Source organism: Physeter macrocephalus, chromosome 4 (assembly GCF_002837175.3).
Source record: "Physeter macrocephalus isolate SW-GA chromosome 4, ASM283717v5, whole genome shotgun sequence".
NCBI classification, from domain to species: domain Eukaryota; kingdom Metazoa; phylum Chordata; class Mammalia; order Artiodactyla; family Physeteridae; genus Physeter; species Physeter macrocephalus.
In genome coordinates, this window is record NC_041217.1 from 136561395 (window position 1) to 136586405 (window position 25011).

The 25011-nt window shown below is 42.3% G+C and overlaps 1 protein-coding gene across 1 annotated transcript in view; it reads left to right on the forward strand.

Annotated features, from left to right (window-relative positions):
• The window catches only part of DAB1 (DAB adaptor protein 1), a 294648-nt gene extending 289449 nt beyond the window's left edge, over positions 1 to 5199 (forward strand). Inside the window, exon 13 of the mRNA XM_028488109.2 lies at positions 4679 to 5199. Within this exon, the coding sequence (XP_028343910.1) occupies positions 4679 to 4705 (27 nt within the window). The 3' untranslated portion in view covers positions 4706 to 5199. The remainder of the gene's footprint in view (positions 1 to 4678) is intronic.
• The last annotated feature ends 19812 nt before the right edge of the window (positions 5200 to 25011 follow it).

The following is a 25011-nucleotide window of genomic DNA, read 5'->3' on the forward strand; positions in this document are numbered from 1 at the left end:
TAAAATGGCAGTTGGAATGGGAAAGTGGTAACTCAGAAGTAGGGCATGGAAGAATGGGCTCTCCTACTTTCTATCATCAGATATTTGGAAGAAGTATTACACTTATTCTTTATGTTTCCAAGGCCGGTATGAAGTCCCGTGGGTGGAAGGCATTGAGGGACAAATTGGCAATCTGTTCTTTTACAGAAATGGGTGCCTCAAAGGGTAGGAAGCTCCTTCTTCCTGAAAGAGTACAGAGATGATGAGTTCTAGAAGAAGACATCCTGGACCTACCTGATCTCAGGAGTCCTGGATTCTATTCACGGCATGGTTACTAAGTAACCTTGTGACTCTGGGGAAACAAAAGCTCTCTTCATTGGGCTTTACATTCCTCATCTGTAAAATGATGGGTCTGGACAAAATTATCTTCTAACCCATCCCCACTTTACAATAAAAGCAAGTAGTACAATATATTAAATCCATGACAGGCAGCACTATGACTTTGAGATCATGCAACCTCTTTTTTCTTTTTTTTTTTTCTTTTTTTTTTTTTTTAGGCTCCGGACATGCAGGCTCAGTGGCCATGGCTCACGGGCCTAGCCGCTCCGCGGCATGTGGGATCTTCCCGGACCGGGGCACGAACCCGTGTCCCCTGCATCGGCAGGCGGACTCTCAACCACTGCGCCACCAGGGAAGCCCCACACAACCTCTTTGATTTTCAGTTTTTATCTGCAAAATGAAGATGGAAAGAATATAAACCACTCCCAGGACTGTTAGGCAAATAAAAAGACATAAGGGTGCTTTATAAACTCCAAAACACTCTACAACACCACAGATTGCAGGTTTTTTGTTTTTGTTTTTTTTTTTAATGGCAGCTGTTATAATAGATGAGAAAAAGCACTAGACCTTACTTTTAGGTCCCATGTCCCAAACTTACTAGCTGTGTGACCATAGACAAACTACTTAACTTCTCTGTGCTTGGTTTCTCACTTGCAAAAGAGTTAAATCACCTGCCTTACAAGGCTGTTGTGATGTTTTCAAAAGACATTGTACTTGAAAATATCTAGCATGGTGCCAGACACACAGGAGAGGCTATAGAATGCCAGTTCAATCTGTTTCTTCAAGAAAATACGCAGTTAAAAGGGATCTTTACTCACATGGCAAGAGGCAGGCTAATATATAAAATATGACAGAATTAAGATGTCACTGTGTCCATTTAGTTCTGGTACAAATATCCAAGAGTGACAGCATGAAGGCCAACTTTCATAGAAGGGCCTATGCATGCCTAAGACCAGAATATTGACCTGATCTGCTTGGCCAGTGCACCCTGGGCCATTTCAACATGAACTAAAGTCTGAAGTGATTTCAACAAGGCCAAAACACCATTTCTCATCTACATTTGGATTGGAGGCTTGCTGTGTCATATGTTGGTGAAAACCCTTGTGTATGTCTTAGGACAGCCCCATGGATGCAGGCAAGTGACCCGCCAAACCTCACACAGCTGAGTGGATCGAAACCAGTTCGAGAAGCTTTTAACTAAGAGCTAATGGCACGATTGCCATTTCTCTTATTCTAAAGTGCACCCAGTCATCACTGCTTGTAGAAACCAAAGAGCGGTTTGAGATGGAATTTCAGCAGCCTCAAGTGGATGTTCATAAAACCGTGTTGGAAAAATGTTCACTTAACTCATGATCATTGTTACCATGTTCTGAAGACCTGTTCCTGCTGAGCACTGTGCTAGAGGCTTTATATTATATCCTCTCTAATTCTCTCAAGAACCATGTAGGATAAACAGTATTATTCCCATCTCATGGTTGGGGAAACTGAAGCTCAGAAAGTGTAAGTATCTTGTCCATATCACACAGCTGGTCCAGCTCTGTCTACTAGACCCTGCGATTTCCCTAACAGGCAGTCAGGCTCAGCTTGAAAACCAGGGGCAAAACTGGGTGAGTTGTTCTTCTTAAGGATAAAAAAGATACCAAAATGATACGCACCATGATTGAATAATCCAAAAATAACCTAAGGTCATTCATCATAAACTGTCACCTTTCTGTTCTAATCCCAAACCCTCCTTCCCATGCTGTCTCAGAAAATCCTATCCGGAAAAGAGCAGATCTCACTTTGTCCCTCTGTCCATAGGAGCTGGAGCCTCTTTATGCGCAGATCAACAAATCTAAGAAATAGCATCAATGCGGGCTTGTGGCGGGTGCTTCAAGGCTGGCATGGAAATCAGCATCGCGACAGGCTCTCTTGTATTCTTTCACCTCACCTCATCCCACGAAGAAATTCATGACTGCCCAATGGAACTCGTTTGGAAGAGGGAACTAAGAGTTTTTGGCAACCACTGGCAGATATCTATGGCAGCACAAAAACAGACACACAAAAGCATAAAAAATCATACCCAACATTAAATCACAAATCAAGCAAATGCTTACTTGACAAAGAGTCTAAGCTCTCTTAACACGTGGGTTTAAGATGACCCAGTATGCGAAACCATAGTTCTCTTTTTATTTCTCTACCGGTTGGCCACTGTAAAGACATCAAGTTTGGAGTGACAGGCCTCAGAGAGTTACATCAGGGTTGGCACTGACGTCATTTAGGCAAAAGTAAGAGGTCTCTGTCACCACAATATCATCATCCATATGCCTTTCCAAATAGGATGATGTATTTACATCACTCCACAAGGCCTGGTCTGCCATTTTTTTCCCCTTTCCTTTCTTTGTCACGTTTGAAAATTAATGGGTGTACAAATTTTTGTATTGCTTTTGACTTTTTTTAGACATTGGTGAAGAAATCGAACTGGGAAAAAAAAAAAAAACCTCATATGAGATGAATTAACTTGAAATCACAAGACAGATGAGTGGTTGATGATTCTTTTTGATCAAGAATGTTGCCAAAACAACCCTTTAGCTCTTCTGCATCCTGGTGAAGAAAGACAGCTTTCGGTTTAACCTTCACTCTGTGAGTAGGAAAGGACATCGAATCCCATTGATGAGAAAGATGAAAAATGCATCTGATTTCCTCAGAAGCTCTAAACTCTAAGTCCAATAAAATGAGATTTTTTATTTTTCCGATATCTTGCTGCTGTGATGCTATGCAGACAGTGTCTTCTCCACGTGCCATTTTCAAAGAAAAGTCATTTGCCAAATAATTAATGGTACAATCCTGGTAATGTGGTTTGAGATCTTAAAAACCGACTTTCTAATGGAACAATAGTGACATGAATATTCAGAGTAACAAACTGATTCCGTGGTCACAAATGGTTCATCTCTATCTCTTTTTCTACATCAGAAAATTCAAATGGGATTTTTATTTTATAACTTGAAAAAAAAACCTTACCATTAAACTCTTTAAATATTTAAGGGAAATGGCTTTAAGGAGTTCTAATGAAAAAAAATTGCCAGTTTTGTTTTGTAAATATAGATGTTAATGAAAATGCTTTTTAATAATGCCATTACACTGTAGAGAAGGTAGCAGATTGAGTGAAAGATGTGACAAACTTGATGGATGGGGCTCACTTTCCAGATGTTACTCTGGAGTGTATGGTAGGAAGCTGGAGTTCAGGGGCAGCTGGCAGGAGCAGTCGGCCAATCAGCAGCTAGTGATCAGGAAGGGAGCACGTGACTCCATCAGCTAATCTAAGCCTTTCCGCGAGAGTACCGGCCCTCTGCATAAAACAAGAAAGAGACAGTTCACGCTCTGAAGGCCTGTCCTTCAGATTCTGAAACTCCCTCCCACTTCTCCACCCCCAGCGACCCCCGTAGACATCATCGGACTGTTTGTACGTGAAACAGAAGAGTTTAAGCTTCCTTTTTTTACATTTATGAGACAAGAAGTGCAGTGTTCGGTTCGTATGTTTAGCACATGATTTTCATAAAGAATCTATATATTTTTTGCCCTACAGAGAATTGTTCTACAGGTCAAATGTGTTTTCCTGATGTTCCTATGCAGTTACAGTATGTTGAATTTAGTGGTTTAACACTAAGAAGAAAACTTAAAAAAATCATGTGATGGATTGGGGGTGGGGGTGCTTATTCTTACTTGGTTTTAAAATTTGAAAAGTAGGATTTACCTTGATATGAATGACTTCAGTTGGCCTGTGTACTTTGATTCTTCATATCAATGGAAACTAAAACGGTTTGGAAGAAGGTATACTTGGTGACCAAGAGAAAAATTGATAAGTCAAGGTGATTGTTACTGGTTGAAGCCCAAGTTTTACACTGTCAGGTCACTGGAATCTGAATGTTTTCCAGTTAACTGGAAAAATGTCCATTGCAGAATAGATGTAAGCGTCACCCTAACGTGCAAAGTCTAAAGAACCCGAAAGGTGAAAAGGGCCATTTACCTTCCTCTGTAGCTGTCACATGCTGGTCGACATGATTTCTTCAGGAATGTGCATACCTTTGATGAGTTGATCCTTCCACATGAAGGGGAAAATGGGAAAGGTGTGATAACCATGAGAGCTGTCCTGAGACCAGTTCAACTGTGTTTTCTGAGGATTTGATGAGATAGGCAGTTCCCATGGGGAAATGACTTAAATTGCTCTGTTGTCCATGATTCTGATTCTAAACCAGTGGTGCTATCTTCTCCCTCAATATGGCTGTCTTGAGTTTGTCTTGCAGTATCACACCCTTCCACTGATTCTGTGGGTTGCTTCTGACACATTCAAAGTGAACTCTGGCTGATGTTGCTATTTCAGGTACACCGTATGGAGCTCATTTCATAGAAGAAAGTGACAGCCCAGTGGACTTGTCATCATTCACTGAATGTGGTTGAAAATGTAACTGGCTCTGAACTTAAAGAAGATGGCCCCTGTGATGCATTAAAGTGAGCGGAATAAAGTCAAGATTTTAAACTGCCATCCATGTTATCGTTGGCAGAATTCTGCTGTTTGATAAGCACTGTTTGGGGAACTCAGAACCACCGTATCCTATCCCAGGAATACAGTGAAATTTCCAAATAAGAGCTGAGGTGCCAATACCAAAAGGCCATGGGGGAGTCTGCACAGTTCCAGTTAGATTGGTAGAAAATCCACATGTACAACTGTTAATTCCTCATTCTTCACTAGCACGAAATTTGTCACTTTAAATTTTGAAACCAGGGAAACACCACCTGTCATTCTGTCCCCGTTCCCCCTAGCTCTCCGATCTTTACATGCCGCAAGACTTTTTTGATAATTCGTACTCATCCCAGTGTCTACTGAAACCCCATCATGTAATGTACCGGGCACCTTCTTTAAAAAAAAAATGTTTACTCTGTGGGTTTGGTTCATTTCAATTTCTGCGTTCTGACACATATTTTTTTAATAAAGATGAGAAAGAGAAAATGACTGTTGCAGTACATTTCTAGACCTACTTTAACTTTACCTCAGATGACAGTTTGTTAACATATATGGACACATTATTTTTAACTTTATGTACAATGCATTCAACAGAACAGCAAAATTTTTAGAAATTTTCCATTAATTTCTGTAACACTCCATGTAAAACTGTTACAAATAAACATGTTTGAGAACAACAGTTTAGCCTGGTTTTATTCCGCAAGCTTCTACCGGATATTCAGGTGAGGGATTGGAAGAGGAAATTGCTTCTCTCAAAGCTGCCATCAGACCAGGTGAAGGCCTCTGTTTTCCTGGCACTGGGCCAGAAAAAGCGAGCTTCATTGAGGAGTTAGATCGGTATGTCTTCAGTTCAATTCAGGTACTGGCTCCGCTTGGAAAATCAGCCACAGTGTGGAATGAGGAGGATGTTGTCAGAAAAAGCAAACCATGTATATAGATGCGGTGTTTGGACCACATTTAGCATGGGACTTTCAAAGTTGGGAAAGACCCCAGGATTCACCCTATGGATTTGTGTCTTCTAGTAAAAAAATAAAATAAAATAAAAAATAAACAGAAAACCTGCTAAACAGTTGGTTGGAAGACCGAACTTAACCCAGACTCTCAAAGAGTTGCCCCATAGTTCATTTCAAGAGCATCTGCTTTAAGGGACTCAAAGAAGGAAGCATTGATCTTCCTTCACATTCCCCACACACTCCACACAAAAAACATAAAAGGAAAAGAAGTCTGAAGCTGGACCTTGACTTTTATATATATTGAAGAACAGAAAAAGGAAAGCACGTATTTATGTGTGTATGTATGTGTGTGTGTGTGTCATTTTTATTTCCTCTTGTTATTAAATCAGTTGGTTGATCCAGTAATCAGCCAGAATACAGATTATGATTAGGTCATTGAGATGCCAAAAAGCACCTCTGTTTAGGAATGGGTTATGTTAATGGTTGTATAAACACATGCCCTCAATCTGGCCTCCTTAAACAGAAAGTATTATACAGATGTTACCAACAACTTTGAGAAAATGAGAGAATGGATTCCAGCAAAATAAATTTGGGCCAAATAGAAGAAACAACTTTCATACAGTAAGAAATGCTCACCCTTGGACGGAATTGTTAGAAAATGTTACAGAAGCCTTTCTGAATAATAGCGCCTCATACTTGTTGAGCAGCTAATATGTGCCCGATAGATGCGCCATGCTGTATGGCCATTGCCTCATTTAATCTTCTAAACGGCAGACGTTATCCCCAATTTATATATAAAGAAACTGAGACTTGGAGAGATCGAATAACTTCTTCAGCTAGCAGATGGTAGAGTTAAAATGTAAATTTCCAGTCTCTTTACTCATAGTTGATTTTAATTTTTTTAAAAGCTGGATATTCACCCTTTTAAATAGTTCTACATGGTCTTGTTGAAAAGCCTGACCTCTTATGCCTCTTCGCAGACCTCTAGTTGATCTTTGATAAATAAGTTCAATTTCTAACTTCCTCCAGTTTAAGTAAAAATTTAAAAACATTAAATCTTAGTATCTTAAGTATGTTGCCAACTTTGTAGTTTCTTCTTTAACTGGCACTTTTGAAATGGTATGCGTCTGAGGGATAAAAAAATATACCTTTTTGCCCAAGTAGTTCAAGTTTAGCTGAAACCAAGCACTGGTGATTTACTTTTCCAACCTAACTGAATCTTAAAGAAGTGACAAATTAAAAGGTGTCCTATTTAACTGCTAGGCGGATGCCAAAATAAATCAGGCAGACATACCTGCTTTCATTTTGTGCTTCAGAGCAAACCCTTGTTGTTTTGACAGCAAATGGTTTTTGTTTTACTCAGAATGACAGTAGGAAAAACGCCTAGAATAAAAACAGGTTTCATCGAAATCAACCTTCAAAGCTTTGAAACCTTTTAAACGATGTTTAAATTCAAGGAAACTGTTAGCAACAGTGCCTGAAAGATTATAAAAAAAAAAAAAAAGTAAACAGACGTAAATGGCTTTCAAGCCGTTTAGTGACGGATTCTCAGTATTTATGTTAAAATAGGGATAATAGCTGCCACTCTTGTGCTGCTCTATATCTATATGTGTCACTCATTTTCTAGCTATCATTTCCAAAGTTTTACACAAGCCCTGAGAAGAAAAGAAATATGCTCCCCATTTTATAGCTTAGGAAACTGACACTCAGAGATGTTATAAAACAGCTATCAATGAACAGAACTGATGAGCTTACCCAGAGGCTGTCATAGTTCCCAGGGTCTGACCTCCAAGTCTCTTTCCTCTCTTCCATGGTTGCTTCTGTCTGCAGGGTTTCTGTGATGTCAATTTGCTCACGCACCCTCTATAAAATACTTTGAGTGTTTCTGTATTCCATTGCAAGTACTGTCTATTAGAAAAATCATACCCGGCATTACCCCACTGATTTAGTACAGAAATGGATTCTTCAGTAAAATGACTAGATTTTGAAAAAACAAAAGAAAAATCCAGTTTTAGTCTCAAAAACAGTGATAACTCTAACCCGATCCAATAAATATTTAATTTCAAAACAAAACCCTGGCCTTCATTTTATCATCCAAGATACAGAGATCTGAAGAGGGAACCTTTTTGAACAGGTTTTTCTGTTCATCGTTTGCTGAAGAATATTAATGACTGCCAAGTGGAAAATGTCTAAATATTCTCGCGAAGCAGCAGCCTCTGGTGACTTGGGTCTTTAATCTTCGGAACAACCTCTTGCCATTTCTGTCACTCACTCTGGGGTCACAGCCTGGAGTGGGGAACGAGCAAGGATGCGGAGAGAGGGAATAAGCAGCGATCAGGGCTGGCACCTTGTCAACGATGAAATGCTAAGCTGTCCTTCCTACTGTACTTTTAGCAACTGTACCATGCCTCCTGGGAAGGCACCCTGAAATCTGTCTCATTTCAGATTATAGAAGTCAGCTGCCCATAGCTCAGGGCCATGAGCTCAAGTATCTAGGACTTAGTTGTTAAAGGGAAGTTGTTTCTTCTTACCTGTCTTGTACGCTTTCAGACTTTCATAGGAGATAAAAGAAAGGTGGTCAATGATCACACAGTCCATGTTTATTCTTTTTTTTTTTTTTTTTTTGTGGTATGCGGGCCTCTCACTGTTGTGGCCTCTCCCGTTGCGGAGCACAGGCTCCGGACGCGCAGGCCCAGCGGCCATGGCTCACGGGCCCAGCCGCTCCGCGGCATGTGGGATCCTCCCAGACCAGGGCGCGAACCCGGTTCCCCTGCATCGGCAGGCGGACGCGCAACCACTGCGCCACCAGGGAAGCCCCATGTTTATTCTTTTAGAATGAAGCAACATCCTATCATAAACTAAAAGTAAAGGAAACCTTAGTCGATGGTTAGTCCGCATTCATCAGAAGAGAAACAGGTGATGCAAAAGTCAAGCAGGTGGATACTCAATAGTTTTCTTTCTTCCTATTGTGCACTAACCTTAGGCAGAACCTGGGAAGTCGAGTATTTGACCAGATCTTCACCCTTTGCTCATCGTTTGTCTCTTTTCTTCCAAAAGTGGAGCACACTGTCCTTACTGGCAAGTCAGTATAGAAGTAGCTTCCAGATGTTGTCTTTGAATTCAGAAAAGTCTTGATGGTCTATGGCCGTACCACCCTGGATGCGCCCGATTTTATCAGGAAGTCTCCGTAGGTTCTGGCTCCACGACTTTCTAGTTGTTTGACCTCAGATGAGTCACTTAAGCTCACTAACACTCAATTCACTCACATGTAAAACTGAGACAATAATATCTTCCTCATAAGGCTGCTATGAGGCGTAAATTTGAAAATTTCATACCTGGAACATAGTAAGTGCTCAATACACGTTACCTAATATTAATACTAAAGAAAGAGTTACAGCTATTGTGTATTTTTGTGTTTAATTCTTTTACTTTATCCTTTCACATCTATTATCCCAGTAACTCTACCAAGTGTGCAGAATGGCAATAAGTGATTATTATCTCTACTTTATTGTCAAAGAAAGGCAAAGAAGCATACACATATCTCTTTGAAATTTTTGCACTGGCAAACTTTAAAGCAAAAATGTATCATGGATTTATTCATGTAACAAAGAGTTGTTAAGCACATGCTATGTACCAGGTCCTGTGATAAGCACTGGCGATTCAGAAATATTTTTAAGATGCATACGTGACTATTCCCACTTCAAGAAGTTCAGATTCTAGTGGGGAGAAGCAGTTAATAGATGAATAAATTATAGTAGGATTAGTGCTGGAAGAAAGGCACAAGCTGATACTATGGGAATGGTGGGAGCGCTGATGGTTGAGTTGGGTCTTAAGAAATGAGTAGGAGTTCATCATGAAGCAGTGGCAGCAGAGGCAAAAGCTGTAGCAGAACTGGCACAGCCAATGAGCGTGGTGTGCCTGGAGTGGCTGGAAATGAAGGGAGAAAATGATGTACTATTTAAGCTATTGAATAACACAGAAAAACCAGTTTCTCAATATTTCAGAGCTAGAATAATAAAACATCAAAAAAGTTGTACCAATTATAGCCTAATCTTTCTAATGATTAATCAGAAGTTCCTAAATTAAATAGTAACAAGTTAAACACCGCTGTAAACCATGACCAAATAAAGTTGATTCTTGGAATGCGATTAATAGGTCAAGAGACTGTCTCATCTTAGTGGATGCCAGAAAGACATCTGATAAAATACATTATCTTCTTCAAGAAAAACACTGGAAACTAGAATCAGAGAATTTCCTTCACATGATAAAGAACATTGATCTCCAACCAATAGGAAACATAGCAGTGAAACTTGAGGGCATCCCCAATAAAATCAGATAGAGACTGTCAGCCATTACCTCTATCATATAACATTCTGAAATTTAAGACAGTGCAATGCACTGATATAAGAAAAATCAGGTATTTAATGTAAAATGAGAAAATTATCAATATTTGCAGATAATATTTTCTAATAGGAAATATCTACCAGAAGCTGTAAAAACTAATAAAAGAATTCGTTTTAAAATAAATATATAAAAATCAATATTTTCTATATTACTATAGATAACTTTTTAGAACACTTAATGGGAAAATAGATTTCATTAATAATAACAACAAGAATAAAATACCCAAGAATACATTTAATACTGAATATGTAAGATCTAGATTTTTTTAAAATTACAAAACCTTGTCAAAAGGCACAAAGTAACTGAACAAATTCAGGGAGGAAGTTTCAAGATTATAAAAATGTCAATTCTCCCTAATCAACGTACAACAGTGCAATTTCAATCATAATCTTAATTCTGCATCTTAAACAACATATTCAATAATATTCTAAAGCATATCTGAAGAGAACAGCATGTGAGAATATTCAAGAAAACGTAATGAGGATAAATGTACTATCATATCTCAAAACATAAAGCTAAAATAATTTAAAGTTATTGGTATAGGACAAAGAATAACGTGATCAGGGAAACAATATAAGCTACAGAAGTTAGCTCAAGAAATTAGTGTATAATTGATTAATGGATAATTAAAAGTATTCAGATCAGTGGGGACAAAAACTATTCAATAAATGGAAATAGGATAATAAACACTGTTGGTGAAAGTTAGACTCTTCACACCATATAGTTAATTTAATCCATATAAATTAAATATCAAATGTATCATATGTAGACATCAAAGTATATGAGAAAAAATTAATGAATATTCATGTAGCGGTAGAAAAGGCCCTCATAAGTCTTCTAACACCAAATGCAAAAAATATATACTTATAAAAATATGGAAAGATTTAACTTCATAAAAGTTTATGTAAAAAATGCCATAAACAACATTAAAAGGCCATGGAAAAATTAGAAAACTATTTACAGCATATGTTATAAACAAAGCTTTATTATCCTGAATACACAGAAAGCTCCTAAAAGCTTACAGAAAACGTTTATAGAAAAATAGCTAAATATGAACAAACAATTCCCAAAGAAGAAATGCAAAGGGCCCATAAGTAAGAGCTAGAAGTAGAAAACAGCAAAAGGTTTTATCAATAGGGAGCACATTAACTAAATTACAGTATGATGCATCGTTTTTAAAAAATGAAATGATTCTAAATAATCTTACATGAAACAGTGTCAAAGACATATAAGAAGAGTGGGTTTGGTAAGTTCTCATTTCTATTAATAGTATAAAAAATATGTATGTAGGTGTTTATATATCCATAGAAAATTATTATGATGATATTCATGAAACTGCTCATTCATTTAATAAGTGTCTATTGAGTGCCTGCTATGTGCCAGGCATTGTTCTATATGCTGGGGAAGTAAAGTCCTTGTTTTCATGGAGCAATATGAGGCGCATACTAACCCTGCAGTGAGTAACCCTAGAGGGGGGGCCTCAAGAGGGAGAAAACAAACTTCTCACCTAAACTTTATTGTACTTTTTGAATTTTTATGTTGCTACATACCTTACGTTTCCAATATTGTTAAGGGCCAAAAAGTATTTCTTTAACTGCATACATTTTTGTAATCAAAGAAATTCATCAAGATTGTGTTTTCCTATCAGATTAGCAATGATTAAAAAAGTAATTACCCTTGTGTTGGTGAGGATATGAGGAAACAGACACCCTCAAACACTTGGAGTGTTTGATTCAAAGATATTTTTAAATCAAAATCTTTTAAAAGTTGCATAATCTTCAACATGGTAATTCCATGTCTAAGACTGAAATTTAAAAGATGGAAATTCCCATGATAGTGAACAAATAGATATTAACATGTTCTTCACTTATTATGTGTAATAGAGAAATATTGGAAATCTAAATTTCCAGTACTATGAGACTGTCTACATGTTATAGCTGTAGAATGGGAGGCTATGCCTTCATGGTCAATGATAAGCTCCTTGAAGACAGGGCCATGTCTCTCCCATTTATCTTCAGTATCAGTAAGTATATATTTATGAATGTGGACTATACAGTCACTAAAATAATGTTGTAGAACCTACATTTTGTCCCAGGGCTCCCCATGCCATTTTTTCATTAATAATTCGATATAGCAGAGTGTAAAATCATATGCACATTATGATCCTAATTTGGTTGTATAACTGTATGCATTCATGTACATTCATAGAAAAAAGCCTGCCAAAATCCAGGTAGTAGGATTCATATGACTTCCATTTTATCCTTTGCCCTGAAATTTTTGGTTTTGTTTTCCAGTTTCTCTGTAATGAATATCTATTACATTTTAAGCAGAAAAAAATGTCATTTTAAGAAAGAAAGAACCATTAGACAAAAGTGCTAATGCTCTTCAGGTGTCATAATAATAGGTAATATTTGTTGAGTTTTTCATTTGTGCCAGTTACTGTGTGAAATGCTTTACCTATATTATTTCAGCTCATCATCCTCACTGCACTCTATGAGGTTTAAACTACTATGGTTCCCATTTTACAAATAATAACACAGGCTTAAAGAGAAAGTAGCCAGGTCACAGAAGTAGCTGTTGGAAGGGCTGTGATTCATACCCAGTCTAACTCCAGAACTTGGGTTCTTAAAACACCAATACACCAAGTTGACTCTTCAATTAGCATCAGGACTACAAGTACCCACTGAACTGTTATTAGAGGTGATTTGGTGATGTTGAGCAGTATTGGTTGGAGAAAAGAAATTAGAATCAACAAAACGGACTCAGACACATAAGCAATTTCTCACTCTAAGCTTCAGACCCTGCTAATGAAGCAGTTGATAGAGATCTGTCAATCCCCTTCTTGAAGGAAGCTGATCTTTGGACAAGGTTTAAATGATGCACTGTCATCCTCTAAACAGGTTCAAGGGGACCATAAGAAGGGCCAGGTGTCCTGCCCTGCGTGCAGTCTTCAAAAGAGGTGAGCATGGTTTGGGGAGGGCTGGACTGTTGTGTTTTTGCTCAGAGAATGAGTCTGCTAACACAGCAGGCACAAAATTCCACTCCGAAAACCAAAGATATTTTAGGGATCATGGCAATTGGTAAGATGGGGTAAGAAGAGCGGCCAGGGATTCTTATTTCCAACCACCTGGAGTCTGCTTCCCTTCTCATTGCTGGCACAGCGCCAACATACCCCACCTTCCCCACCCCAAAAAATCATGACATGATCAAGGGGAAGCAATCTAAGTCCATCTATGAAACCCCTTCTTCATCACTTACAACTTGATAATAGTGTTGCTTTATTTAGAAGGCGTGTTTTATCTGTTTTCCCAAATATAAAAATTAAAAGTAGAGTAAAAATAAAATATATAAATATAAAGCTCTTATAAGTTTGCTCCTAACCCTGCTCTCTCTGCCAACTTATTTTGCCATTGGTTTTGTAAATTTGTATTTAATATTAAATTTAAATTCTATGTATTTTTGAGTTACATAGAAATCATAAATATATTCTTAATATAATAATTTTAACATTACATCGGAAACTAACTCTTGACCCTCCTTGTTCCCTTCCCAGAGAAAACCAGTTATCCATTGTCTCTTCTTCTAGATTCTTCTAAGTATTTACACTCACAAATGTTCACTACAGAAATATACAGTTTTACCTTATAGGACAGCAGTCCCCAACCGTTTTGGCACCAGGGACGGTTTTATGGAAGACAGTTTTTCCACGGACCGGGGTAGGGGGGATGCTTTCAGGATGATTCAAGCGCATTACATTTATTGTGCACTTTATTTCTATTATTATTACATTGTAATATATAATGAAATAATTATACAATTGACTGTAATGCAGAATCAGTGAGAGTCCTGAGCTTGTTTTCCTGCAATTAGATGGTCCCATCTAGGGGTGATGGGAGACAGTGACACCCGAAGTGTGTTGCTTATGTCCAGTCTACTCCGTAATCTCGTTTTGGCTGCTGTCACTGCAGAAAACCCTGCTTCACAAAGATAGGGTGTTGGAAATGGAAGCAGCCTTTTCAGTGCTCTTGTGGCAATCTCAGGATATTCCGCCTTGACTTTCATCCAGAACGTATGGAGATTTGAAGTTGTCTCCAACATACCATCAAGGCCACCGTCATTTGCGATCTCAACCAGTTGATCCTCTTCTAGCACGGACAAAGTCGATTCACCTGGCTTATTCACAAATGGGTCAGGGATCCATTCCTTCCCAGTTCGGAGGTCTTCTGTGGTTGGGGAGTAATGCTCAAACTCTTTTGAAAGCTGAGATAGGTGATCATGCACCAGCTGGGAGAGAGAAGGCCCTGGCTCAGTCTCTTTCAAAATCTCTGCTAATGTTTGGAACATGTCAAAAATCCCAATGTTCACTCGTCACCCCCATAATTCAAATTTGGCTTTGAATGCAGCCACTTCATCTGCCGACTTGAATGCAGTTGTCATTCTCCCCTGAAGTGACAGTTTGAGTTCGCTGAGCAGGTTGAATATGTCACACAAGTAAGCAAGTTTTGCGACCCATTCTCTGTCACTGAAACGTGCTGCCAGTGGTGACTGTTTTTCTAAAAGAAATCTCTGGAGCGGCTCTCATAACTCAGAAACTCTGGCCAGTGATCTACCTTTAGAAAGCCGTCTCACTTCTGTGTGTCAGAGAAGACGTGTGTGCTCTGCGTCCATCTCCTCGCAGAGCTGCACGAACAGGCCTGAGTTAAGGGCATGTACCCTAATGTGGTTGAGAATTTTAATGACATCCTGCGAAACGTTGTTAAGTTCAGGTGACATTTTTCAGCTAGCCAGCATTTCTCTATGGATGACACAGTGCGTAGACTCACACGCAGAAGTGACCTCTTTGACCCGAGTAGTGAAACCAGAAAGCCGTCCAGTCATGGCAGCTGCGCCGTCCGTGCATGTACCAACACAAAATGACCCATTCAGTTTTCCTGATATGTAATCATTCAAAGACTTGAATAGTTAGTTCTGCAGCTGTGGTGTTGGTTGGCAACGAAAGTGCACATAACATATCCTCATGCACATCCTCCTGAAAAATATATCACACAGAAACAAGCATTGTTGCCTTGTTGTCAACATTGGGAGACTTGTCAACCTGTATTGCATACCACAGTGACTCATTAATCCTCTCTAACAATTGTGCCGCAATATACTCTGCTGTTTCATCAATTCGTCTACTTATGATGCTAGCCGAAAGAGGAACACGTGCCACCTTTTGAACTGCAGCCTCTTCTAAAAGTTCACAACAAATGTCCTTAGCAGCAGGCAGGATCAACTCTTCACCAATAGTAAAGGGCTTCTTAGCTTTAGCAATGCAGCTAGGCACTAAGAATGATGCTGTCAGTGCAGACACATTTGATGAAGGGGTGGCCTTCAATAATTGCTTCTGTTCTTAGTGTTCACGTTTTTTTCCTTTGAAAAACTCCAAAGGCTTGCCTTTTAATGCAGGGTGCTTGGTCTCCATGTGGCAAAGCAGTTTTGAAGGTTTCATGGCTTCGCTGGATAGCCGGTCGCCACATATTATACAAGTGGGCTTGGAGAAGGTGAATCACCTGTTGCAATGAACCTGTAATTTAAGTAGGACTCTTGGTATTTTCTTTTAAATGCAACTCTCATTTTGTTGGCAGTCTTAGAGTTTTCTGCCGTCTCATCTATGATGCTAGCCGAAAGAGGAACACGTGCCACCTTTTGAACTGCAGCCTCTTCTAAAAGTTCACAACAAATGTCCTTAGCAGCAGGCAGGATCAACTCTTCACCAATAGTAAAGGGCTTCTTAGCTTTAGCAATGCAGCTAGGCACTAAGAATGATGCTGTCAGTGCAGACACATTTGATGAAGGGGTGGCCTTCAATAATTGCTTCTGTTCTTAGTGTTCACGTTTTTTTCCTTTGAAAAACTCCAAAGGCTTGCCTTTCCATGGCTCACGGGCCCAGCCGCTCTGTGGCATGTGGGATCTTCCCGGACCGGGGCACGAACCCGTGTCCCCTGCATCGGCAGGCGGACTCTCAACCACTGCGCCACCAGGGAAGCCCGCGACGTTTGTTTTTTTTTTTGTTTTGTTTTGTTTTTGTTTTGTTTTGTTTTGTTTTTGTTTTGTTTTGTTTTGTTTTGTTTTTGTGGTACGCGGGCCTCTCACCGTTGTGGTCTATCCCGTTGCGGAGCACAGGCTCCGGACGCGCAGGCCCAGCGGCCATGGCTCACGGGCCCAGCCGCTCCGTGGCATGTGGGATCTTCCCGGACCGGGGCACGAACCCGTGTCCCCTGCATCGGCAGGCGGACTCTCAACCACTGCGCCACCAGGGAAGCCCGCGACGTTTGTTTTTTACTCATTTTGGCTAGGGTTAGTTTGTGGGCTTACCAAAACCGTGACTGAGACAAGTGCGCCGTGCGGGAAAGAGGCGAGGATGGAAGTGGTAAATAAAATAATGGGCGGGCCACGCACAGACTAAAATAGGTATCGGATTTCTGACTTAAAGCCTGCCACCAGATGCAGCTGTACAATTGAAGTACATCAACTCACTTGCCACTATAAAGCCTGCCACCAGATGCAGCTTAATTGTCGCTTACCACTCACTACTAGGGTTTTGATATGTCTGCGAGCAATTGATTTACTATGGTCTCTGTGCAGTTAAACCTCTCTGCTAATGTTAATCTGTATTTGCAGCCGCTCCCCAGCGCTGGCATCACCGCCTCAGCTCCACCTCAGATCATCAGGCATTAGATTCTCATAAGGAGCGCGCCACCTAGATCCCTCGCATGCGCAGTTCACAGTAGGGTTCGCGCTCCTTTGAGAATCTAATGCCGCCGCTGATCTGCCAGGAGGCGGAGCTCGGGCCGTAACACGAGCGATGGGGAGCGGCTGTAAATACAGATGCAGCTTGGCTTGCTTACCCACCACTCACCTCCTGCTGTGCAGCCCGGTTCCTAACAGGCCACGGACCAGCACCGGTCCATGGCCCAGGGGTCGGGGACCCCTGTTATAGGAGTATGCTTTTTTAATATATAAGTAGTATGCTATGTATAGAATTTGTTTTTCTTCACAGAACCATGAGTGTGGAATATTATCTCATGTATGCATAAATCAATACAGATAAATGTGTGTGTACATGTGTGTGTATGAAACTGAGGCACAGAATTCTTACTGTAAAGTACGCAACTCTTCATTATACAATTCAAATCCCAGCTGCTCACCTCTGTCACATAGTAGCTCTATGACGCTGGGTGAGTTAACTTCTCTGAGCTATCATATCCTCATCTGTAAAACAGAGATGAGAATATCATTGTAATGAGGAAAAAATGAGCTGGCATTTGTAAAGTGCCTGGCACATGTAAACCCTACGCTCGTGTCTGTTAAATATGAATAGGTTATCTGAGGTCCACAGCTGGTAAGGAGTGGAGGTAGGTCTGGTCTTGCAGGCCCACGTGGCTGCTGCTGCACCATACACTCCATCATGATCCTCTCTTGGAAGCAGGAGTGACCACTGGTCCCCACACTTCCAGTGGAAAGCGGAGGCCCAGCAGAGAAGTGACTTGATATTAGGCTATGGAGTGAGCTGCTGTGATCCTCATGTTCTCCCTTCCAAGGCTTTGCCTGGGCCACCCCACACGGTTGGACTCTCAGCCTCACCCTTTCTTACTTCCTGAGCTTCTCCGTTGCAAGGGAGAAGGTAAGGTAGGTAAGGGATCCAGCCTTTCTCTTATAGAGACAGGGTACCCTCAAGGGGCCAGGGAAAAAGTGTTACCTGATCCACCACCCACACATCATTCTCCAGCCTTTACAGAAGAATTCTGACACTTCCACCTTGATCACGCATGTCCATGTATCCCCCCTTCTCCATCCCACTACCGCTGCAGTACAGGCCTCCTAAGTGGTAACCTTGTCTTTCCTCTTAGACAGTGTCTGCTAAATACTCCTAAGCATGGCTCTGCCTATTAACTCTCTTCTTCTAAGAACTTACACGGCTCCTTTTGACCTGTAGACTTAAGTCTGGGTGAGTCTAATATTTCCACCCAGGCTTTCCAAGAGACAAGGAGGAATTAAAATGACATGAGTGGCCACGTGTCTGGAATTCCATCATAAAGTTACATCCTGAGCGGTTGTTGACTATCCTCCTTAGATGTCCCAGAAGCTTCAATGGCAACCCCTCCCTGCTCAGCACTGAGTCAGTTCTGATCACGGAGGGAATTGGTGAGTGCCACCAGCAAGTGGGGTTTGGAGCTGACTTTGCTGTCCCCGTCAGCGTGGGAGATGGGTGTCCCACCCAGAGTGCCCACAGGGTCTGACACACTTTCTTGAACCAAGCCCCTTATTCTCCCTGGATCACTTCCTGTCTTATCAGGCTGGAGTGCTGCTTCAAGTCTATCCTCAGTCTCCCAGAATCTCCCTCTGCTAAGCTGGCGCAGACCCAATTGTCCACTCCCTTTAGACGAGGCTTTTTGACCTGTGACCCCCCAGCCCCTTCTACCTTTTCACCCCCAAACAGCTAGTCCAGGACTCTGTCCTTTAGCAGCTCATTACTTATCCCCACAATCAAGCTTCCCCGTTTTCACCAGGCCCTTCTTCCCCCACATCCTCCTTACAACCTTTTTTATAGAGGATGGTATCTGAGATGAAGCATATCTGCATTTTTTTTTTTTTTGTGGTACGCGGGCCTCTCACTGCTGTGGCCTCTCCCGCCGCGGAGCACAGGCTCCGGACGCGCAGGCCCAGCGGCCACGGCTCACGGGCCCAGCCGCTCCGCGGCACGCGGGATCCTCCCAGACCGGGGCGCGAAGCCGGTTCCCCTGCACGGGCAGGCGGACGCGCAACTGCTGCGCCACCAGGGAAGCCCCCATATCTGCATTTTTTTTTTCGCACAACAGCCCTATGAGATGAGTGTTCTTAACCTGCATTTTATAAAAGAAGGAACTGAACTTCAGGTCAGGAAACATGCTCTCCACATAAATGGTGTGACCAGAATTTGAACCCTGACAGACAGACTCCCAACCCCTCGCCCTTTCACTACTCTGTGCTTCCTGGGGACAATGAGAGTGAGGTGACTGTCTTTTCACTTCAGCTTGGGATACACCCTGCTTTCAGGAAGCTGCTGGACCATGGTTGGCTCTGATACCTTTCTCCAGCTCTTTCTATATTTACCTGAACAGAAGATGGAAAGAGCTTAGTTAATATCTGCTACATTAATGCATGAGATTTGCCACGAATAATGCCATGTTATCTCAGTGGAAACATCTGGTTTATGGATCATGAGGAAAAGGATTTATCAAACTTCACATGAGCTTACTCAAAAAATAATATTCTGCAAAGCCATCCATGCTTTGTGCTGATGGCGTTTTAAGTAGAGCAAGAATTGGATTTTTGCAAGTGGTGCTGTAATTTGCAAACCAAGGGCTGCACTGGAAACCATCATTTCAAGGAAGATGTGCTTTAGCAGATTTGTTTTCCGCTAAAAGAAAACTGACATGCCAGAGACCCAAGAAAAGCTGGCCAATGGAAGTATCTCTGTAACTGTGCCCGGATTCAAGTTAATGTCACTGCGGATGCTGGGACTAACCTGTGGAATATTGAGGAGGGTCACAGTCGGTTTTTGTGGGGCTGGGAACTAGAGCAGGGAGTCTTTACCAAGAAAGCAAGAGCCAGATTGAAAAGAGCCTCAAGATCACGAAAGAGAGCCTGAGGATAAAATGCCAGGAGGAAGAGTCAGACAAACTCCAAACAGAGGTGAGCAGGGGGCAGAATATGGGTAGAGACAGCTGTCAAGGGCGGAGGAGAGAGTGAAGGGTTCGGAGTCAAGGGCGTGAGGCAGCTCAGTGCTAGTGAGGACAGAGTAGTGTTCCTGAAGGAACATTAGCCAGCATCTGTGACCCACTCTCGTTCACTGGGGTTTTAAAAGTTACGGAAAGAAATGAGAAGGCGGGAAGGAGAGAGAGAAGCCAGATTCTAATTTCTCTCCAGCAAAGGAGAACTGAGGTTTGACATGAGAGTCCTTGGCTCAAATCCTACATTTATTAAATAATAATATGAATTATTATTTTAATTCTAATAGAGAACATTTATTGGTCCTCTCCTCGGTTCCAGGTACTGTACAAGTGGTGTACCTACACCAGCAGCTTTGATCCTTACAAAATCCCAGAAAGGTTTCCTCATCCCAGTTTTTTTGGGAAAGAAATAAACCATGGAGAGCTTAAACCCCTCATCCAGGGTTACACAGTGACAACTTCTGGCAATCTCAGGATTTGAGTGCAGATCACTCTGACTCCAAATCTTATTTTTAAGAGCTATGTGACCTTGAGCAATGCAGGTTCCTCATCTGTGACACAGCAAATAATAATAAAAATTCATGCTGTAGAAAGACTCACAGAATAAACACATCAAAATAAATAAAATAACTCCTACCTATCAGGATTGCCATCAGGGTTAAATGAGTTGACAGGGGAAAGTGCTTTGTAAACTGCAATACACAATACAAATTTTATCATTATTATTATTTCAAAAAAAGATGGCTGCTCCCATAAAATAAAACAGTCTGTGGCATCTATTTATGACAACATGACTCACAAACCATTTCCATTCTGATGGGTTGCCTCCCTATCATATTATTAAAAGGTTAAGGAAAATGAACAATGGAGGATTAAGATTAGATCTTTCACACATGAAACCACAAAATCAATACAGCCCCTGTAATCCATCCGATGTTATGAAGAAATATACCAGAGGCGCCTGGAAATGTCAACAGGTATTGACAAGAAATCTGGCCAGGCAGCCTTGGCCAAGGCTTGGCTGCTGCCTGCCTCACTCCAGCATCCTCCTGGCAAACGGAGACTCACACTCTAAGACATGCAGCCGTGAGGGGGCCGAAGAGAGGGGCACTTTTCCTTCTTCCAAAGTTCTGCAGAATTTATGTTTCTGCAATTGGGTCAGAGCTGCCTGGAAAAAATTATAGCCTAAGTAGCACCACGGGGAGCATGTGATTCCACTTATCCGTGGCCAATATAAAAAGCCCATTTTTAAAAAACCTTCTGTGATTATCCCTATATGCTATGATGGTCATTATCACTGTGGTTCTCATTCAGTATTTAGAGGATGCCAACTCTCTTCCCGGACACCTGTGTGATTGATGCCAAAGCTGAAAACTCAAAGCAGCGAGGCCTCCTCGGAGGCTTTATTCTTCCTGCCCAGCTGGAAAGGGATGCCTGGAGATGTCAGAGAAAGAGTTCTGGTGAGTGTTGTGGTTGGGCTTTTGGTCAAAAGCCTGAGGTGTGGCTAAAAGTAGGATTAAAGTCTGGCCCTAGGGTGCCCTAAGATAGAATGACCTTTTGATTCACCTTCGCGGCACATGGGTCCACATCTGTGTGACCCTCCTGCCACAGTCCTAGACATTCTTTATACTTCATACCAAGTACTATCCTCTCTACTTAATAGTGTAGAGGATCAGAGAAGCAAAGAAACTTGCCCAAAGTCACAGAGTTAGTAAGGATCAGAATTGAGATTCAAACTCAGCCCATTGTTTCTCCAGTGTCCACACTGCCCGCTCCTGGGCAACTCCCTCTCAAAAGTGTAAATCCTCAAAACAGAAGTAAGCACTGTGTCTGGGCTGTTGATGAAGAGGGCAGCACTGCCCTCCCACCAAAGAGAAAACCAAATAGATGAACCCCAGGGTGGTGGAAGTAACAGGAAAAGGTACCAAAAAGGAGCAGAGGGTCAGAGCAGACTGGAGAGGCCTGGGCTGATTCTAGAAGGTTTGGAGAGAAGCCCTGCCAGCAAGGCCTGCCTGGGAAGGACAGAGCAGACTCAGGGGGCCATTCAGTAGCCCACAGAACGCACTCACAGGCTGGCTTTCTTTCGGCCTCTGAGGACACACAGGTTGTCAGATTTGGGGGTAGAAGAGAGCCACTCACTCTGCAAGCATCTGAACACAAGCCAGCCAGCAGCCAGCCTCTCTGGGTGCTTGTGCCCATTTCCAGGAGCCTGGCTCCAGCCGTCATCTGCTTTCTGGTCCCTAAAGAAATTCAGGTGACTCTGGCTGGAACACGGGACACGCAGGCTTGCCCGTTCTCAGTGAGTCTGCCTGGATCTGAAATGCCCGGCTACCCTGTCCACAGGGAGTGTCTTACTGTGTGAGCTGTGACTTTCCCAAGGACACACGCAGGTGGCATGAGTGAGTCTCACACCCTGTTCTCTGGTGTGAACCCAGAACTTTCCCTCGCGCTCTGTTCTGCCTCTTAAGACGAATCTCAAAGCCCAGGCCAGGGCCTAGGTGTCAGGCAGAACTCTACCTCTGGAAAAGGTCCTCTCTCTGCCCCTTTTCATACTTGTTCAAGGAAGTCCTTGGAGCTGAGAGTCAGGTCCAGACAGGGGAAGCCTGAGGACAGGAATAAACCTCCACACTTGATATAGAGGCTGAATAATAATGGCTAATACTTATGAAGTATATTCATCACGTGCCATGAACTGTTCTAAATATTTTATGTAATGTTAACTTGTTAACCTTCACAAGAGCCCTGTGAGGTGGGTACAATTAACCCCATTTTCCAGACAGGAAAACTGAAGGTAAGAGGCATAGCTAGTAAGTGCAGAAGTCCCCTGCTATAGACTGAATGTTTGTGTCCCCCCCAAAATTCGTATGTTGAAACCTAATCCCTAATGTGATGGTATTCGGAGATGGAGCCTTTGGGAGGTGATTAGGTCATGAGGGCAGAGTCATCATAAATGGGATTAGTGCCCTTATAAAAGAGACCCCAGAGAGCTCCCTCACCCCTTCTACTAGGTAAGGACACATGAAGTTGGAAAACGGCCGCCTATGAGCCAAGAAGGGGACTCTCGCCAGACACTGAATCTGTTGGCACAGTGATCTTGGACTTCCAGCCTCCAGAACTGTGAGAAATAAATGTCTGGTTGTTTATTAGCCACCCAGTCTGGTATTTTGTGATAGCAGCCCAAATGGACAAAGACACCCACTTTTGCACCCTGTGGCAGGGCTACAGAGTCTGTGCATACCCACGGTCCCATATTACCCTCTCAGGAGACAGGGAATTTCTCCATGTCTGGCTCATGTACAGAGACTGTGGTGTCAATTTCCAAGGTGAAGAGAGCCTCTGAGGAAGAGCAACGGCACACTTTGACAAATGCAGTTATTCAAACGTGGGTCCAGAATCAATAGAATAGTATATTCAGGATAAATAGAAACTAGCGAACTAATATTTTGCATAAAAATCAAAACCATATTTAAATCCACATAAGGCTCCTAAAATAACGTTGTTCGTACATCAAGCAATTTTTAAAAAAAATCTTTCTTGGGCTGATGAGTCAGTATGATTTAGATGCCCAGGTGATTCGGCCTTGACATTGGCTCTGCTGTTTATCAACCCTGTGCAGGAGTCAGGCTTGCGAGGCCATGGCTTTCCTCCCCAGCACATGCTGCAAGGTTGGGCACTGGCTGCACTTAGACAGACATTAATGTTCCCTGTGCCAAGAGGGCTATCATTCTGGTTTTGCCCACCCTGGGAGCTACAATTCTCACATCAGTAGACAGATACAGGAGCCCATCCAAATCAGGTATCCAAGCTGGAGGGACATATACATTGGAAATTATGAAATTAACCATGAAGACAATATCAATAATGATATTGTTAAAGTTAATTGAAATCTTGGTATACATGGTACTGTGCTAAGTGCCTTCACCAGACTGAAAAAAAAAGCTCAAGTAACTTGACCCAGGGCCACTGATCCAGTGAGTGGACGAGGCAGGCTTTACAACCAGACATCCTGACCTCAGAGCCTGTTCTCTTAACGTGTATGCAAGGCAAGCCTAGTGTCATATGTCTGATTTATGACCCAGTTAAGCAGAAATGTGTAGAATACACTGTGGGGTTCTGATGTTGACATCTTCTTCAGCTAAGGGTGTAGCCTCTGTCCAGGTTGGACCATGCCTCCTGCTTTGCTTGTAAGGTCTGTTGATCCTCTTCTGAGTGTCCCTGCACTTCTCTCTCTCTGGATTGTGTCACTTCCATGTATCAGGAGGCTTTAAATCCTTTGGAGGAAGACCTTGGTCTTTACACCTGCCATTTCTCAGGGCACGAACCCGCGTCCCCTGCATCGGCAGGCGGACTCGCAACCACTGCGCCACCAGGGAAGCCCTCGGAGTTAAGTCTTGAGTCCTGATCAGAGAATTGCTGCTTCTCCTGAGTCTGGAGATGAGGTTTCCCCCTGGTGGCGGGACAGTGGCATACCTATCTCTCTAATCAAAAACCTCTGCCCCGATCTGTGAGCCATATTTTCTAGAAGCAGTGGTTAAAGAAAGGAATTTGTAGACTCTTTTGAGGGAGAAAGAGTCTCTTCCTGATTAAGACTTACATTTAAAAACAACAACAACGGGCTTCCCTGGTGACGCAGTGGTTGGGAGTCCGCCTGCCGATGCAGGGGACGCGGGTTCGTGCTCCGGTCCGGGAAGATCCCACATGCAGCGGAGCGGCTGGGCCCGTGAGCCATGGCCGCTGAGCCTGCGCGTCCGGAGCCTGTGCTCCGCAACGGGAGAGGCCACGACGGTGAGAGGCCCGCGTGCCGCAAAAAAAAAAAAAAAAAAAAAAAAGAAAAAGAAAAAAACTTCATTAAACAATGCTACTTCCTGAATGTGGTAGCTGGTCTCCAAAGGTGGTTCCCAGTGAATCACACCTCCCTGTATTCACACCCTTGTGTTGCTCCCTCCCACAAGGGCTGGCCCTGGGACTCACTTTAACCAATACCATGAGATAGGAGCAAGGTAGCCCCAGTTCCAGGCTAAAGCCTCGGTCTGGCAGCTTCTTGGAGCCCTGAGCTGCCATGTAAGAAGCCCCTGTGGAG